Source organism: Arachis ipaensis, chromosome B05, assembly GCF_000816755.2.
Source record: "Arachis ipaensis cultivar K30076 chromosome B05, Araip1.1, whole genome shotgun sequence".
Taxonomy (NCBI): Eukaryota; Viridiplantae; Streptophyta; class Magnoliopsida; order Fabales; family Fabaceae; genus Arachis; species Arachis ipaensis.
The window spans coordinates 7,291,109-7,309,223 of record NC_029789.2 but is presented as its reverse complement, the minus strand read 5'-3'; the positions used below and the strand labels follow the sequence as shown (position 1 = coordinate 7,309,223).

The 18,115-nt window shown below is 33.0% G+C and overlaps 2 protein-coding genes and 1 long non-coding RNA gene across 4 annotated transcripts in view; 2 read left to right on the top strand and 1 right to left on the bottom strand.

The window, feature by feature from the left end:
• Nucleotides 2,631-8,401, top strand: LOC107642733 (WD40 repeat-containing protein HOS15). Of its 2 annotated transcripts, none has more exons than XM_016346193.2 (14): nucleotides 2,631-2,904; nucleotides 3,451-3,596; nucleotides 3,718-4,231; nucleotides 4,835-4,932; nucleotides 5,035-5,081; nucleotides 5,248-5,398; nucleotides 5,911-5,974; nucleotides 6,127-6,285; nucleotides 6,397-6,518; nucleotides 6,735-6,809; nucleotides 6,978-7,031; nucleotides 7,138-7,211; nucleotides 7,562-7,636; nucleotides 7,831-8,401. In XM_016346193.2, exons 1-14 carry the CDS (start codon nucleotides 2,844-2,846, stop codon nucleotides 8,048-8,050), a joined length of 1,860 nt encoding a protein of 619 aa, XP_016201679.1. In that variant the 5' UTR covers nucleotides 2,631-2,843; the 3' UTR covers nucleotides 8,051-8,401. The 2 variants fall into 2 exon arrangements, with proteins under 2 accessions (XP_016201679.1, XP_016201680.1); XM_016346194.2 differs by having other exon boundaries at nucleotides 2,632-2,904; nucleotides 4,838-4,932.
• Nucleotides 8,906-9,912, top strand: LOC107642735. Its single transcript, XM_016346196.2, has 3 exons — nucleotides 8,906-9,156; nucleotides 9,264-9,382; nucleotides 9,481-9,912. The coding sequence occupies exons 1-3, from the start codon at nucleotides 9,020-9,022 to the stop codon at nucleotides 9,486-9,488; spliced, it is 264 nt and encodes an 87-aa protein (XP_016201682.1). The 5' UTR covers nucleotides 8,906-9,019; the 3' UTR covers nucleotides 9,489-9,912.
• Nucleotides 9,487-18,115, bottom strand: part of LOC110271724 — an 11,698-nt gene continuing 3,069 nt past the window's right edge. The window contains exons 2-3 of the long non-coding RNA XR_002362334.1: nucleotides 10,125-10,129; nucleotides 9,487-9,643 (exon numbers count right to left, since the gene is read on the bottom strand). This is a non-coding gene — a long non-coding RNA (uncharacterized LOC110271724). The remainder of the gene's footprint in view (nucleotides 9,644-10,124; nucleotides 10,130-18,115) is intronic.

Genomic DNA, 18,115 nt, shown 5'->3' with positions numbered 1-18,115 from the left:
ATGAGAGGGTCCAAGAGGTGGAGGTGTCCCACTAAAGGGAGGCGAGACTTTGGGCTCGGAGGACTTGGAATTTCACCGTTGGAGTAGGGCGAAGGTGCATAAAGAGTGTTATCAGTTATCACTAAGAAGGTGATTGCAAGTCGAAGAAACATTGTTCCTTTAGAATTTCGCCATTGGAGTAGGGCAAAGGTGTGTTATCACTGCAAAGGTGATGCAAGTTAAGGAAACATTATTCCTTTGGAATTTCGCCATTGGAGTAGGGCAAAGGTGTGTTATCACTGCAAAGGTGATGCAAGTTAAGGAAACATTATTCCTTTGGGATTTTGCCGTTGGAGTATGGCGAATGTGTGTTATCACTGCAAAGGTGATGCAAGTTAAGGAAACATTATTCCTTTTTGCTCTCAGTTATACGCAAGAAATCTGAGTTTGATGATTGCTCTTCTGGGTTATCCGCCATGCCGCCACAACGCTGCAAAGTCCCCACAGACGGCACCAATGTACAAGATGTCTCTGGTACGGGTTGAGAGATGGATCGAGAACTTGCAGGTTGAGACAGATGCCGGATCACTTGACTGGAGCAATGGGGGGAGGTACCTGCAAAGATACTCCGACGCTCAAGTCAGAATGGATCTAAGAGGTATAAGTTGTGAGGAATGAATGAATACCTGGATCCTCTATTTATAGGTGATGGTGAATATCTTATCTTATCTTATTTGGCTAAGATAAGGAAGACGTTTGAATTATCTTATCTTATCTTATTTGGCTAAGATAAGGGAGACATTTGAATTTGAAAGTTGGTTAGGAGCTCTAGTGGGCTGGTTCCGGGCCTTCTGGAAGGACGAAGCGGGTCAGACCCTGGTAACCGAATTCGAGAACCATTCCGGGTGTAGGATCCGTGGACCGGATCCGTAACAGTTTTTATTCATATTTAAATATTTTTAGTGCGTTTTAAATATTTTAAAGATGTTTTAAAAAATATTTTTGGCACAAGTAATATGTTCATGGAAGTTAATATGCCTTTAATTTACCGTGGCATATTCATGAACAAAACAATAGGTTACATTTAGTTTGTATATTTTTCATTTCATATTTTTATTTAATTAATATATATTATGTTAAGGAGCGGGAGGAGTGAGAGAATTGGCTTTGACTTTGGCGTTAGCTTGTTTCGGAAAAGCATAAGTTTTTGGCTTGGTTGCGTCTTAAGGAGACTCTTTCTATTGCAAGTTTTCGCTTTAGAAGAGGGATGTCGTCATCGGATAGGTGTCCAAAATGTCTTTCTAGCCAGGAATCGATTTTACATTGTATTCGAAATTGTCCAAAAGCTCAGCTTGTCTGGCATAGATTGGATATTTCTTGTCATCTTTTGGATTTGAAGAACTGATTTTTGTATCATAGCAGAGAGCATCCGTTCAAGTTCTTTTCGGGACTTTGGTGGATATGGCGAGCAAGAAATAATGACATCTTTAATCCTCATGAAACTTTGCCTCCGGAAAAAGTGATTTGTCTAGCATTAACTTCAGAAAAGGAGCTTAGGAATATTTTTGAATTACAACGTATGTCCCTTCCTTCTACTCTAAATGGTTTTTGGAATCCCCCATCCATTGGTACCTTTAAGATTAATTGTGATGCTAGTTATTTTGGTTCGGGTGATAGTGTTGGTTTTGCTTGTGTTATTAGAGATTGTAATGGGAGTTGGCATACGGGGTGTTTGGGAATGATTGAGAGTAATAGTATTTTTCAAGGAGAATTGTTTGCCATTTGGAGAAGATATCTCTTAGCTTGGGATGTGGGTCAACGAGATGTTATTTGTGAGACTAATTGTGTGGAAGCATTTAATCTTGTTACTCAAGATGGTTTTTAGTTTATTGATCCATTTGTGCTTAAAATAAGAGATATCATGCATTGGAATTGGCGTGTTGACTTTCGTTTGATTATGAGAGATGCAAGTACAGTGGCAGGCAAAGATGGCAATGAAGTTACAACTTTCACATGTGGAGCTTCTTTCACTTTGGAAGGAGTTTAAGAGTAGTCTTAAAAAAGACTATCCCTCTATTTAAGCAGTTCTTTATTTTATTTGTTTTGTTTTTCTTTGTTTAGTTTATTTCAAAAAAAAAAAAATTATGTTAAATGGCATGATGTCAGTTCAGATAGGCTTTATGATAGTATTGATTGATAAGGAAATTTGTTTAAACAGCTTATTAAATTTTTTTATGTTACTCGCAAACTTAATTTGGGGAATTTTTGGCACATTTTTTAATGATTTGTAAGTTAAACATTGTTATTTTATAATAATTTTTTTATATATTTAAAAGAACACGCACTTTTAATATTCTAAATGTAGATATTTAAGAATAAAAAACCAAAGTTTTTCAAATATATATTATTTATTTAAAATAAAATAGATCTCCAATAATTTTTTTATCAACACTACGTTTCTTGTTAAAATATTGGAATATTAAATAAAATAGTTTATTAAAAAGATTTTTTTAGGATTTAGACTCTAGAATTAACTTAAAATATTGAACAACTATTTAGGTTATTATTCTAAAATATTGGTAAAAAATATAAAATAATCAATTATATTAAATATATATAAAAAATAGAAATTAAAACTGCTGGTGCAGATAAAATGCTAAGAAGCATAAACGGACGGGAAAAAGTAGTAGTAACAGAGAGCCAAACGGAACGGCGAGAGAGAAAATTGCAGTTTCATTCTGAATTGCAAAATTGTAAAATCCCCTGCCTTCTCTTCTGTGCCGCCGTAGCACGTAGCTAACGACGGCACGCAACGCTTCTCTGCCAATAACTCATGCTTGCTTAGCCCTTTCTCTTCTCCCACCATGACTACCGTCACCTCCGTTGAGCTCAATTATCTCGTCTTTCGCTACCTTCAAGAATCAGGTACCTTTCTTCTATCTCCTACCTCCTACCTCTTTTCTTCTCTCTTTGTACCATGAAGTCCTCCTCCTTTTTTTGCCCCTTTTTGTTCCATGAGGTGCCAGGGTTTTAGAGCATTAGACGAATTTCGATTGTTTACGGTTTGAGCTTACTCAAGCGCTTACAATTGCTGCTACCACCAGATTAGGGTTTAGCTACTGCACTGAAACCAAACCTTATATGGGGGGAATTTGGAGCTCCAATTATTATTGTTATATTTTAATATGTGCTTTTCTGTAAAACTTAGAAAGAGGAACCGAAATTGGTTAGATCTGTTGATGAAGTTGAATTTGGTGTTTGAGACTTAATCTTATAGTTCTGAAAGCACAGTTCAATTTATATTTTTGAACTATGACATCCTCTAGATTCTGATAGAGGTTTTATGAGGCTGATTCTATAATAATGTTACTATTATTTATGATTATTGTTGTTGTCACTGAGCAAGCAAAGGTTTTTCATCAATATTTTCTGAGATGTCCATACCATGAACCTTGTGTGTTGCAACGGCAGGTTTTACGCACTCAGCTTTTGCATTTGGATATGAGGCTAGTATTAACAAAAACCCCATTGATGGAAGTTTAGTACCACCCGGTGCTCTTGTTACATTTGTTCAGAAGGGGCTACAGTACTTGGAGATGGAAGCCAACATTAGTAATGTGAGTTTTTTTCTTGGTTTGGTATTGTAGTTTTCACTGTCAGAATTGTTGTCATCTGTTTGAGTGGATTTCTTTTATGTTTTTAAGTTTTCTTTCATGTTACTCACAATTAGTCCGCCAGTGTGATGCAGATGTGGATGAAGATTTTTCACTCTTACAACCTATGGATCTCATCACAAAAGATGTGCACGAACTAAGGAAAATGATAAGTGAAAGAAGGAGGAAACAACAGAAGGATAGAAATAAGGAATCCGAAAAGGAACATGAAGGTGAGCGTAGGCGGGTAAGAGAAAAGGAAAGACGTGAAAGGGAGAAAGAATGCGAAAAGGATAGGGAGAAAGAAAGGCGTGAAAGGGAGAAAGAAAGCGAAAAGGATAGGGAGAGGGAAAGGCGTGAAAGGGAGAAAGAAAGCGAGAAGGATAGGGAGAGGGAAAGGCGTGAAAAGGAAAAAGAATTCGAAAAGGATAGAGAGAGGGAAAAGCGTGAAAAGGAGAAAGAATGGGAAAAGGATAAAGAAAAGGTAGAAACTCATAAAGACCGAGAACGGCCGCATGAAAATCACATTGGTAGAGAAATGGGTGCAGATCAAGTAGATAAGGTTACTATAAAACAAGAAGAGATTAGAGTATTTGGAGGTAATCATTTGCCCAGCAGAATTGATTTACATTGTCTTAGATAAAAAATAAAAAAATTGTTCTCTGTTGCATGTTCAGCATTTCTTGTGAAGTAGGTGTGTTATTTTTATGCATACATCTCATAACCTTATGTTGGGTAAGGAAGAACGGATGAACATATTTTCTTGTAATATTGTCATTTGATCGCTGGTAACTGCAGAATGCTGGTGTAATAACTGATGAGATTATAAATTTCAGTATAGTTTCACTAAACGCTTGTAGTTTGCTGCTTCTTATTCAATTTCAAATTTCAATAAATTATTGCTAGCCGAAGATGCCCAAGGTTAGGAATCTTCTCTTTCAGGTCATGCCTTTTTGGCTTATGTCTTTAGTTCAACATCCTGATTATCTTTGCATAATATTTTACATTTTATTTCCTTTGGGGATTTCTAAATGAAGTATCTTATGTTTAGCTGCAACTGTTTGCCACACTAGATTTCCCCTGCTCCCAAACTTGTCCTTTCAAAGTGAGCAGAGAATGCAAATTGCAAACTAGTTTTCCCTTTCAATTATTATTCTTCCTTTATAGGAGTATTGGAGTAATGAAGTTTTCATTCACTGTAACAGGACCAGAACCAATGGATATTACTACAACATCAACATCTCCACCAGGTGAATTTTCTAGAACAGAAGTGACAATTTTGGAAGGGCATACCTCAGAGGTGAAGAATTTCATAAATGCTTTGTTTGTTTGAAAGCTTGTTTTCATTACCTGTTTCCTCTGTTAGATTGACTGTTAATGGATTTGTTTACGATCAATTTAGGTGTGTGCTTGTGCATGGAGTCCTGCAGGATCTCTTCTAGCCTCGGGGTAAATGTCTTCTCCATGAGTGACTAATTTTCTTTCTGCATAAAATATGATCATGATGATGCAGTATGTATTATAGTTGATGTAGAAAACATTGCTCATTCTGCCTTTCCATTTCAAGACTCACAATTCTTAAATTCACTTCACTATTGACATTTTCAACTTCTAGTTCCGGGGATGCAACGGCTCGTATTTGGACACTGCCAGAGGGGAAATCCAAATCTACTTCACAGAACGGCCCATTGAATGCGTTGGTGTTGAGGCATGTGACGGGTAAAACAAATGAAAGGAATAAAGATGTCACAACACTTGATTGGAATGTGAGTTTGATTACGTATTTTGATAATCTGATTTGAATCCAAGATGGGTAGTGGGCATTAGTAGCTACTTCAACCTCCCCTCTAGTTCCCTGCTTTTTTCCACATGCTATTTTATCATTTTCAAACCCACAGCAGCCTCTTTTCAACAGGGAAAGTTTATGAGGAAAATTGTGTCTTTCAATGTGGGTTTAATATATTTCTCAGAGGTTTGTGTAGGTTTTGAAAAACATAAGGGAGCTATGTGAAAAATTAAGAAATATATGGAGCTTTATAATTTTCTTGCCAATTTTTTTCTTCCTGAGTTTAGTGTACATAATAGTTCAGGCATGATGGTCCCCTGTGGCCTGCGGCACTTATTTTCATATGCTTAAGTATAATTCATGCAACTGAGATGTAAATTCACAAGTATTCTTTGCAGCATTTTTTTGTTTGGATAAGTATTCTTTGCAGTATTTAATCATAACTTTATGTAAATCCTATCAAGATCTTGATCTTTCTTGTTTGACATGCAGTCAGATGGGACACTACTTGCTACTGGTTCATACGATGGGCAAGCAAGAATTTGGACTACTAATGGTGGGATGTCTTCCATACGAATACACTGCAATACTTCCTTTGAGATTCATATGATTAGATGGGGAGACGTCAAAGGCTTGATTTGTGTTTGAATTCGCTCTTTTGAGTATTGACTAATACTATTTTGATTATGTGCCAATGTCTTTGATCAGGTGAATTGCGGAGTACATTAAGCAAACACAAGGGACCCATATTTTCTTTGAAATGGAATAAGAAAGGTGATTATATTCTTACTGGAAGTTGTGATAAGACTGCCATTGTATGGGATGTGAAAGCAGCGGAATGGAAACAACAATTTGACTTTCATTCAGGTATAAATATTGAATATAACTTGTTTAACAAAGGAGAATTGTCTAAATAGGGAGTTGAGGTAACCCTGACCATGTTTATATTTTTAATTTTGGGATTGATATGTTGTTTAGGCCCAACACTTGATGTTGACTGGCGCAACAATGTGTCATTTGCGACAAGCTCTACTGACACCATGATATATGTTTGCAAGATTGGTGAAAATCGCCCTGTAAAAAGTTTTGCTGGCCATCAGGTTTGTATTGTGACCAAACTTCAAAAGAGTTTTAGTATACACCGATAGTTACAATCCGATGATTATACTATCCTCGAGGGAGTAGGATTCATCATGTACTTTGTTGATAATCTATTTAAACCAGCTAGCAGGGTTAACTATATAGATTGGTTGGGTCACTTTCTGTTGGTGTTTTACGTGGTGACCACTGACCAAATGACCTTTCTGCAAATTTAGGGTGAAGTTAATTGTGTCAAATGGGATCCAACCGGGTCGTTGCTGGCCTCATGTTCTGATGATATCACTGCAAAGGTAATATTTATAACTGTTCTAATTGTTTGTTGCATAATGACATTTTCCACTGGTAGGATTTTGGAATAAAATGTTTACCTTATAGTACACTTATGAGACAAGTATGTCATTTTGCTGGAACATCTGGAAACTAATGTGTTTGTACTCTGATGTTTCTTGTTTTTGTAGATATGGAGTACGAAACACGATAAGTATCTTCATGATTTTCGAGAACATACCAAGGTAATGATTTGTTTTTATTATATTTCAATTTAAGATTTTATGTTAAGCTTCCATTTGACTTCAATGCTGTGCAGATTATTGAGAGAACTAGATAATTGTTTTGTAGGAGATATATACTATCAGATGGAGCCCCACTGGTACCGGTACAAATAACCCTAATAAAAAGTTGTTGTTGGCAAGGTATGTGTTCTTGCTAAAATTAAGTTTTTTTGCTTTTGATTTATTTGCAAGCCTTTCTTATTGATTTCCTGGAATTAGAATTTGTTTACTGTGTGTTTCCTTAGTCTTAGTGACCTCTGCGTGTGTTTGTTTGAAGTTGTGGTTGCTCCGAATGCCTTGTACCTGTACACTGCTAAGTGCTAACTGTGAATGATGTGTACATTTTTGCATGCTACTGATTCAAATTGATTTAATTCCTTTCATATCGCACTCTACTGTTAGTCAGTGAATGTTTTATCTTTCTAGAGTTAAAATGCATTTCACTTAAGCTGGGTTCATTTTAAAACTATGTAGTCATCCTTTTTGTGCAGTGCGTCATTTGACACAACTGTAAAGCTATGGGATGTAGAACTTGGGAAACTTGTCTATAGCTTGAACGGACACAGGTAAAAGCCTTTTTCTTTGCTTAATATATTTGGGTTATGTCAAGCCCGTTTCAAACATTGGTTTTAATTTTATAATATACACTTGGGATTTTTCCCCCCCTTAGAAAATACTTCGGTCCTAGGAAAGGAGGTAGGTAGGTTGCTTCTACAAAAGTTCTAACCCATGATTTCAACTTGTTTCTATGGATCTACAGGGATCGTGTATATTCCGTTGCATTCAGTCCCAATGGCGAGTATCTGGCCAGCGGCTCTCCTGACAAGTCTATGCACATATGGTCTTTGAAGGACGGCAAGATCGTTAAGACATACAATGGGAATGGAGGCATTTTTGAGGTGTGCTGGAATAAGGAGGGTGACAAGATCGCTGCATGTTTTGCAAGTAATACTGTCTGTGTGTTGGATTTCAGAATGTAAGAATCTCAGCAACACAAGTTGGCTTTGGCTAATTGATCAAATTCTTTGTTTTCCCCATCTTTAGATGGGGACTTGGAAGTGTAATTTGAAAGGGCTTGGTTTCCCGTGTTAACCATAGTTTAGTAATAACTCATGTTCTGGGATCCTGTTGTAATTTGATGCCAAGTCTTTGTTAGATTAAGAAGTAACTCGTAGTCGTAGGGGTACATTCTTGAATACTTTGTATAGGTTTCGTTAGACAACCTCCTCTGTATAATCATGGCACTCGCCTGTATATTTGTTGAAAATATAATGCTACCAGCATCCCCCTACATTCCCCCCTCTGCGTAAACACTGCTATCTTATATCCCATTTATTGGTCCTTGCTATTTATCCGTTTGAAAGTACTATTGGTTTGTGACCAGAAGAAAAGAGAAAAACTTAAATCATTTATTGTTTTTTCCGTTTAAAATTTTTAAATCATCTCCCATTGATTTTTTTTCTCCCTCAGTTTAAATATTAATGTTGACAAAACATACTTATCCTGTTAAGTGTTATCCATTCATTCATTAGTTATGAGAATTATGATGTATTAATAATTAATTAATATGATATAAAAGAAACACAAGTTTCACAAAACAAAGGAGACAACTTGAGGCCAATGAGTTATAGCTCAAATGGCATAGTCTTCTCATACTCAATTAAGAGGTTGCGGGTTCGAATCTCCTATCTTTGGTAAAAAAAAAAAAATATATCTTTGATAAAAAAAAAAAAAGGGAACAATTTGAGTAGATGAAAAAAATGTTGTTCTCTTCCAGAATAATTATTGATCTTGGTGTGGGCTAGTATGCTATGTAGTCCATTCAAATATGGGCTAGAACTGACCCAAGTCTGTAAACCAGAGTAGGGTTTAGCTCCTTCGGCATTCAGTGCCAAAACCCCTATATAGGTACCTAGTTGGAGTTCCTTCCAGTTCCACATAGCAAAGCCATGGCATGGCGCTGCGGATCGCTGTCGAGGTCGTTGATCTCCGCCATCAGAACCATACCAAGCCGTTCTTCTGTCCCTCGCATCCATCGCCCTTCTTCTTCTCCTTCTCTTCGCCGCCCCCTCTTCACCCTCCCTAGGTATGCTATCATTTCCTATTTCTTTTTCTTTCTTTTCATTTTTTTTTTCGTCAATTATTCAATTTTATTTTATTTTTCTTAATTCTATTCAAATGTTGATTTTGAAGGAATGTCGGAGCACTTGGATGTACGCAGTCGCTTATGCCGCTGCACAGCGTCAACGCCGCCGCTCGCTTCACTTCCCACATCTCCGTCGAATCGCGCGCTTGCTGTGAATTGTCTCAGGGTACTTATTACTCACTTCACTCTTATATCGCCATATATCTCGTGATTCAGCTCTTGCAGAAAGTGTTCATGTTTTTTTGCTCATGCGTTTTGCGATAGGTACTTGAATGGACCATATGGATTCGGCACCAATTGTGCATCACATGAATTTCTCCAAGTATATAGGTGGTGATGGCTGATGCTGTGTGAAGCAGGAATCTTCTTTTTCATTTATTCATTTCTCTTTCAGAAAACTGTTTGTGAGTTGTGACCTTGATGGATTCTACCATATACTTTGTTTTTTTGCTATGTATTAGATTTTTCATTAGATGATATTTTCGTGGTCCAGAACTCAAAACGTATTGAAATTAAGTGGATTTGTAGTTAGTTGCTAGCTTGGTGGTATATTGTTTGAGCAAAATAATTCAAGTAAGCTAATCTTCTAGTATATCTTGTCCTTATTTCTGTAACAAATTCTAGTTATGGTCTTGCTTGAATATGCTAGGAAGTGATTTCCATTTATAATGTTTAATGCACATTGGTTTCTGTTGATTTTGAGTAGTTCCACACTTATTTAAAATGATTTGGTGATTAAGGCACTTATGATCTTACCTTATATCGAAGTTGATAATGGTTCTTCATTGCTGCTTTCTAGTGTAGCACACTAGGCTTATTCTGACACTTAGACAAGGGTGCACTAGTTTCTCTTAGCAAAGGAGTAAATCAAAGGAAAGAACTCCTAAGAATATACCAAAATTACATACCTTCGCTTACTTTGCTTGGTTCTTCAACTTAAAAGGCTTTATGGCGATCCCTATTTAAGATTGGGATTCAATAGTATTAGCTAGAGTGTACAGGTTTTATGTGAAGTCTGATGTAAGAACTGGGTATTGTTGCAGGGCTTTGGGATTTCTATCAAAGCTCACCCAATTTAGGATTCCAATTGTTGTAATGTATTCTGCATATCATAGATCATTTGTAAGTTGTGAACCTCGGTAATAATTTGGCGCCTTAATAACGCTTCGGTGTCACCAATTGCTCCATTAACCCGTTGCAGGGAACTGTAACTTCTTCTAGAAGCATTGTAGGAACTAATCTATTAATAGGCATTATTAATGTCTCTTAATTCATCGTTTTATTCATTAACTGAAAGGATTTGAGTTTAGATCTTATAAATTTCAAAATATTTTTTCATAAAAATATATAATGAGAAGTATTTTAAAAATAAAAATATTTATATTAAAAAAATTTTAACTCTCTTTATATTTACCCTGGGGGATATTGTAAGTTGAAACTATTTGGGTCTTTTAAACAATAAAAATAAACTTAATTATAAGATTTTTATTCTTTGTTTACCAGTCTTTAGAAAGTTAAGAAGGTTTTGGCATCTTCACCTAAATAGGAATTTAAAGAAGTTTAGAAATTGTAATTTGACTTTATCTAAAGTTTGTAATGTACGATCACTTCCATTCATTCTTTTTTCTAAAAAAAATATATAGTGTTTTAATAATATCTATTTAATTGCTGTTTACCATAACTAATGGGATGTTACTAATACAAGCAATAGTTTTGGAGTCACAAAAATTTGTAAACACACTCCCAAGTCCCATCGATCACTTCAGTTTTTTACAAAATGTATGGCTTATGCCTGATGGTCTATCAAGATCCTTAAATTCTTTGCATCATTTGAAAAGATTGCCAGTTATGAATGCTTTGTTTACTGAAAATGTGCCCTCTATCTCACTAGCAATCACCCATGTGATGCTCAAGTGATAGTCAGACTTCAATGTTTGACAAAGAGGTCTAAAGGGTGGCTGCTGGCCTTACCAAAACAATTTCTTTAGACTTTATACTCACAATTAATATATTGTTTTATTCCGAATACATACATATGAATTGGAAAACCCGTACAGAAAGTATACACGACTCAAATTATTAGTGGGGTCTAACGTTACCCCCTTTTTTTAATGTTTTTCTTGGTTGCCATTTATTTCTTCATATATGATTTCGTCATGATATCTGAGGATATGGATACTAAATTTTCATGTTTTCTTGTCTATCACTGTAGATTTAGATAAGCTCTGTTCCTGGTTTTATTTGTTCCTACATTTCCAAAATTCCTTCTGACAATTGACATACTAAAATTTCCAGAAAATAGCCTCGGGTTCAGGTACCTGATAAAGTGATAATGTCGCAATGAAAATACTAATAAAAAGGTTTTTATTTTTTATTTTTTAAGATAGTAGGTTATATTTTACTAATTTTAAAAAATAAAATATAAAGATGTTCAAAAAGAATTTAGAAGAATCTAACGGTGTATGAACAAACTAAAAAGAATCTAAAACAAGAAAAAATAATAAGTTGAATTGAATGAAACTAAGTTTTTTTTAAGGACTCGGTGAGATAAGATGGGTGTTTTCTGAATCTCTCAAAATAATTTGATAGAGAATGTAAGGATGGCAGACGACATCGAAATAAAGCCTTCAAAAATTAACTGATTGTGAGCCTTTCAAGAGTGCCAACAAATAATGCCAAGCAATTGAGGGTTCTGATCAATATCCTTCAACATGGGTTAGTCATCTCCATTGCTACAATCCACTATGATCAGAAGTCGACAAAAGTCTGAGAGAAGCATATCTCAAAGGTAACCTTGAGACCATACTTCTTTAATTGTAGAATAGTGGAACAAACAATAGGTGATCATTTTCATTGCTTTTTGACAGCAGGAACATATTAGCGATGTACATGGAAAGCGGCAATGAAACTAGGCAAGAACTGAAAAGTGGACATAGAGAGCTTTTCATATAAAGAACTTAATTTTGTGAGGCATGTTCAACTTCCATTGGTAACTAATTATATAACCTAAAGCAATATCATAATGTTTGAATTTATTTAAATTCCATTGCAATTTGTCAATATTACATGAATTTTAATGGAAAGAATTTTGTCCGCAAGGTCTTGGAAAAATAATTTTCGAATGAGGCTAATTTCAATTCCTATTTTCGGTAATTAAATCTTTAACTCGTAGAACAAGATTGGAAATAAACTGTCTGTTTGGCATTTCAGGAACCACTAAAGGATACAGAGGGCCTCAGAGATTCAGATGTATTCTTCAGTATCCACAACTCAGTTAATAAGATAAGACTCTAGTTTCTGCAGTTAAAATATTACTATTTCTAAAGTACTTATTCCTTAGAATTTTGAATAATAGAGAAGTAGAGTATGTTACAAGTTTCCAAAACTCTTTGTCTAATAGTGTCAAATTATGAACTCTAAGGTCTTTAAATCAAGGCCCCATTCTTTCTTTGGCCGAATCATAATATCTCAGGTAATCCAAGGCATACGCCTTTCAAAACCTTTTTTGCCCCATTAGTACTGTGAGAATAAAGAGTGATTTTTTAAATTAAATCATCAATAGCTTAAAGCAAGACAATGTATAGATAGAAATAGTTTTATCCACTGCTTTAAGCAATACGTGTCTTCCACCTGAAGATAGAACATTATGTTTTCACCCTTTGATTCACTTCCAAACCTTCTCTTTGATAATGTTAAAAGTAGTCATTTTAAATTTATAGATTATAAAAGGTAAAGCAAGGTATCTATCTTGAATCCCAATATAATCAATATTCAAAGCATTAGCAAAATGTTTACAAATAGTATAGTGAGTGTTGTGACTAAAGAATACAATAGATTTATTAAGATTAACCCCCTGTCGATTGATGCTTTCATAAGAATTTAACAAATTCAAAATATTTGAACATGTCTCAGGATTAGCTTTACAAAAATTGATAGAATCATCAGCAAATGGGAGGTATTGATTTTGGGTCATCGTCTGTGAACTTGAATATCTTGAATTAGTCTGTTTTGTTCTATCTTGTATAGCAAGAAGGATAAACTTTCTACATAGAAAATGAAAAAAAAAAATAGGGAGATAGAGGATCTCCTTGGCGGATACTTCTATTTGGTTTGAAAAAATCATAGAATTGTCCTTCCACAATGACAGAATAAGAAACACTTGTTACTAATTCCCGAATTCACATCTACCAGGAGTCAAAATCAAACTTCTCCAATATAAACAAAAAAAAGTAGCATTTCACCCTATTATACGCCTTACTCGTATCCAACTTTAGTGCTATTTTAGTTTCAAATTCTCATTTTTTGTTCTTCAAATAATGCATGCACTCATGAGCAATTAAGATATTGTTAGAAATTAATCTATCTTTAATAAAAAGTACTTTGAGTAGAACTAATTAATTTATTCATTATACCTTAAAGTCTATGCACAAAGACTTTAGAAATAATCTTGTAAAAGACTGAAGACATATTTATTTGTCTTACTTTAGTCATATATTTAACTAAGGAATTTGGGAATAAGGTAGATTTGATTTCTGAGGGTGGTTAAAACCCCTTAAAATTTTGTCCTCTAAGAAAAACTCTTAACTATTTGAAATACATCACCACTAATAATGTTCCAGAAGTTTTGAAAAAAAAAATTGTTGTCATGTCATATCTCCTAGAATACTTTGAGGATAAATACTAAATATAGCTCGTTTTACTTCCTCCATAGTCACTGATTTTTGAGATCTACGGTTCATAAAAACTGTAACTTTAGGTTCAAAGTCAATAAACAAAGGTTCATAATTCTCATAGCTAAGAAGAGTAGAAGATATCTTTAAAATATGCCACAGAAGCAATTCTAACATTAGAAGTAACCACTTTACCATTCTTACCATTTAGTTGCCAAATTTTATTTTTTTTGAGTTTGATTTCTAAACTTTGGATGAAAGAAAGTTATATTCTAATCACTAGATTTAAATTATTTGACTCTAAATTTATCTTTTTAATAAGATTTTTTATTTTGTAGTATTGTCTCAATTTTTTTTCTAATTTTAAAATAATTTCACCCCATAAATTTATGTTGAATGGAATTTTTCTAATTCGAATTACAGTGAATTAATTTCTACCTTTGAATAATATCTATTTTTTATTGAGACTTGACAATCTTATGGCGACATCTATTTATTTTTTGAGTTAGAATATATGGCTGAACTTTTAATTTGTTCGTATTAAATTTCTCTAATAATCTACTGTATTATATTATTAGAATACTTTTTTTTTTTTAATTTGAATCGTTATTTAGATCTTTCGATTCTCATCAGGTTAGAGTCCAGGAAAAAAAGAGTTGATAAATTATATTGACTAAATACCCAAACTGAAATTTTTTATATATATGTCAATTATAGGGTAGGATCGTTCTTCATAAATTATACTATTTTGTTATGATTTATTAAGAATACTACTATAATGTATTTTAACACAACGTGACAAATAATGTATTTTACAGAAGCATGCATACGATGAGAATCACAATTTACTCACAGTTTTAACATTGTCCTTTAACATATAAATCTGTAGCAATTTATATAAATTATAAAATAGAACACATATGTAATAAATTTCAAATTGAAACAATCTAGTTCATATAGATTTTATTTTATTTAGGATCAGTTTAGATTGATTTTTTTGAGTGAATTTTTTTATTCAATTTTAAAAATATTTAGATAATTTTTTTAAAAAAATATTATTACAAAAACAAATTATTTATTTTTTAAAAACTAATAATATATCTTAAAATCTCTGTTATAAATTTTATGAATGAATTATGCACATAATTTAAATGAAAGACACGTAACTATTTCTAGTGTAATGTTAATATATTTTAGTCTAAATTCTTCACAAACATTAGTTAATGCTTATAGTATATATAGTTTGCATTGTTCACATACAATTATATTCGCTTATATTTCTTTTCGTTGTCTTTGCCAGAAGTGGACAGTTTACACGAAAGACAATTAAAGGGGACAAAAGTGGCGAATTTTAAATCTTAGGGGCCGACAAGAACTCATCCTAACCTATATTTGAATGGATGTAATTTGTATTTTAAGCCTTATGAGTTATGAAGTGACCTAACGATATTTTAAAGGAATAATAGACCTTAGCTGAATTTTATGAATTCACTTAAAAGCCCAATTTTCTTAATATTGTAATGCAAATATTTTAGTGAAAAAATCGTTGTTAGCTGGAACGCATGGATGCCCGGTTTTGGATTTTTCAAGATAACACAAAAATTGTTAAATCATGCGAGTCACTTAGATAGCGTTTGGTGGAGAGATAGAGATGAAAAGACTAATACTGAAAGATAAAGACTAAAAGATAGAAATTGAAATAAATGTCAGTATTCTATTTGATGCAAAGTGAAAGATAAAAATTAAAACAAAAATAAAATTCTAATTTAATTTGTACAAAAAGTAAAATTGAAATTTATTAATTGAAATGAAGGTATTTTAGGTATAAAATATTATTAAAATTTCAGTCTCTATCTCTAAAAATTTTAGTCTCTTGTGTCCCTACTTTTTGAAAGTATTGAAATACTAAAATTTTGGAGACTAAAACAGAAATTTTAGTACCAGTCTCTGAACCAACAAACATGATATTGAGTCTCAGTCTCTCAATTTCTATTTCAGTACCTCAAAACAAACACTACTTTAAGATTTATTGTGTCCACTGATATAAAACTGCTTGATTATTAGACAGTTTAATACTTTAATCTACTCAGGTTGGGAGCCCTAAAATTTTTCAGAAGGGTAACAGCCACAAATTCAATAAGAAGAAAAAATATAACTAAAGAATAAAAAAATATCCAAATAAAAAAGAAGAAAAGTGCGCAAAAATCAGAAAAAAGAAAAAGAAAAAGAATAATTCAGGAATAAATGATGAAAGTGATATAGAGAATTCAGAAGAAAAAGTGAGAAGAACCTAAAAACTTGAGACTTAACTCGATTTAAGATATAGTGACAAAGAAGTAGTAATAGAATATTTACATAAAAAAGAATTAAAAAAAATTATCAAAACAATATACAGTATAATAATCTAAAAAAAGGATAAAAAGACCACGAAAAGCGACACAAAATTAAAAACCAAAACCTTTTTATACGGTGAAGCGCGTGAAGTTCAACATTTGAGAAGTTTAATAAGGGTGCATTTGTTTATTTGTTTATAAAAACAGGATAAGATAAGATATTGAAAATAAGATATAAATGATAGAGATACAAAATTTTGTGTTTTGTATTATATTTGGTGATAAACTATAATAAATTATGAAAATCTAATTTGTTTTTGTTTTTTTATTCAAAAATTGAGACAAAAAATATAATAATAAAAAATTAAAAAAGTATAGAGTACCAATACACTAACTGCCAACTTGTTACCAATAATAATAATTAATTATTATATTTTAAACACATGTATAAAAAGACACATCCAGAAAATACATTTATAAAGACACTTTCATTAGACATGGCTATAAAAAAAATATTTTTATTAGACACATCCATAAAGACACTTCTGTTAAATACTGTTATAAATCAGAGTTGGCAGCAGAAATACTGTTGGTAACATAGCGGGATTGTAAAAAATTAACAAAAATAATAAAAGAAAAAATAAAAAATAAGTTGTATTCCTTGTTAGTATCGTCGTGTCCTTCTGTCAAGATGGATACAAAATATACTAATTCAGTGTCTCTAGACATATTATCTCTGTCCATGTCTCCTCTATCAAACATGATTTTGTATCTCTGTGTCTCTATCCCAATATCCTGTCTTTATAAACAAACGCAGCCTAACATACTTCATGGTTGTTTTTATCTGGTATTTTGTTTTGTATTTTTTGGTGTGGTTTGTTCTTTTGGTTTTGTCTTGTTGGTTAGGAAGGGTGTTTGTTCTATTTGCATGTTTGGTGTGTTGGTTTGTGTTTTGTTTTGTTTAGATGTTATTTGTTAGCTTATAGTGTTTATTTTTATTGAATAATACTACATATTTAAATCTTTTTGTTAATTAAATTTAATAAAATTAGTCTAATATAATAAAAATCAGTTATGACTAATATTATTTCAAATTTTATTATTTAATTTAATTAGAGTTGATTCAAAAAAAATTTTAATGTGTAACATTATTCATTTTGCTTTTGAACTTCTTATTTGTGGTCAAGTACTTCAGTTAAAGGCCATTTTTTTTTTATAATCAAAATGCAGAAGACATGTAATAGGTTATAATAGAAAATTAGAATCTAACCAAGTTGGGTTGGTTTAGTGGTTAATTCACTAGTCCGCTTAAGTAAGTGTTGGGGGTTCGAATCCCGCATTGTGTATGCAGAAATCCATTGGCCAACGACAAACCCTTAAATAGAGCTCAGTACCGCGGCGGATTAGTCCTTGGCCTGTCAGGCTGAGGAATACCGTGGATTAAAGAAAATTAGAATCTGACTTGCAAAACAAAAGATTATCAAAGAATAGGTTTGCTCATACATAATAATTTTGATGAGGTAAGTAGTGATGCCTCATGAGGAGTATAACGTGCTCTACTAGGCCATCAATTGTTAGCCATGTTGTGTTTGCTTAACATGGAACTAACGATGATACATAACCTAGATTATTATCAATAATTATTGAACGTTGTTTATTTGCAACTGGACCACTCCTAAAAGTATGAAAGAAACATATAAAGTGGTACCTTCTGCAGCTCCAATATTCAATATTCAAGAGCATAAAGCCATAAATAGCCATTCTATACAAAATGACAATGGGAAAAAATAATCCGGATCTATTCATGCTTTAATTGAGCAGTTTATATTCATTATTCTGTCCTCATCAGTGTCTGATTTTAAGAAAAATTATATCATTTTATTAGAATTTTGCAAT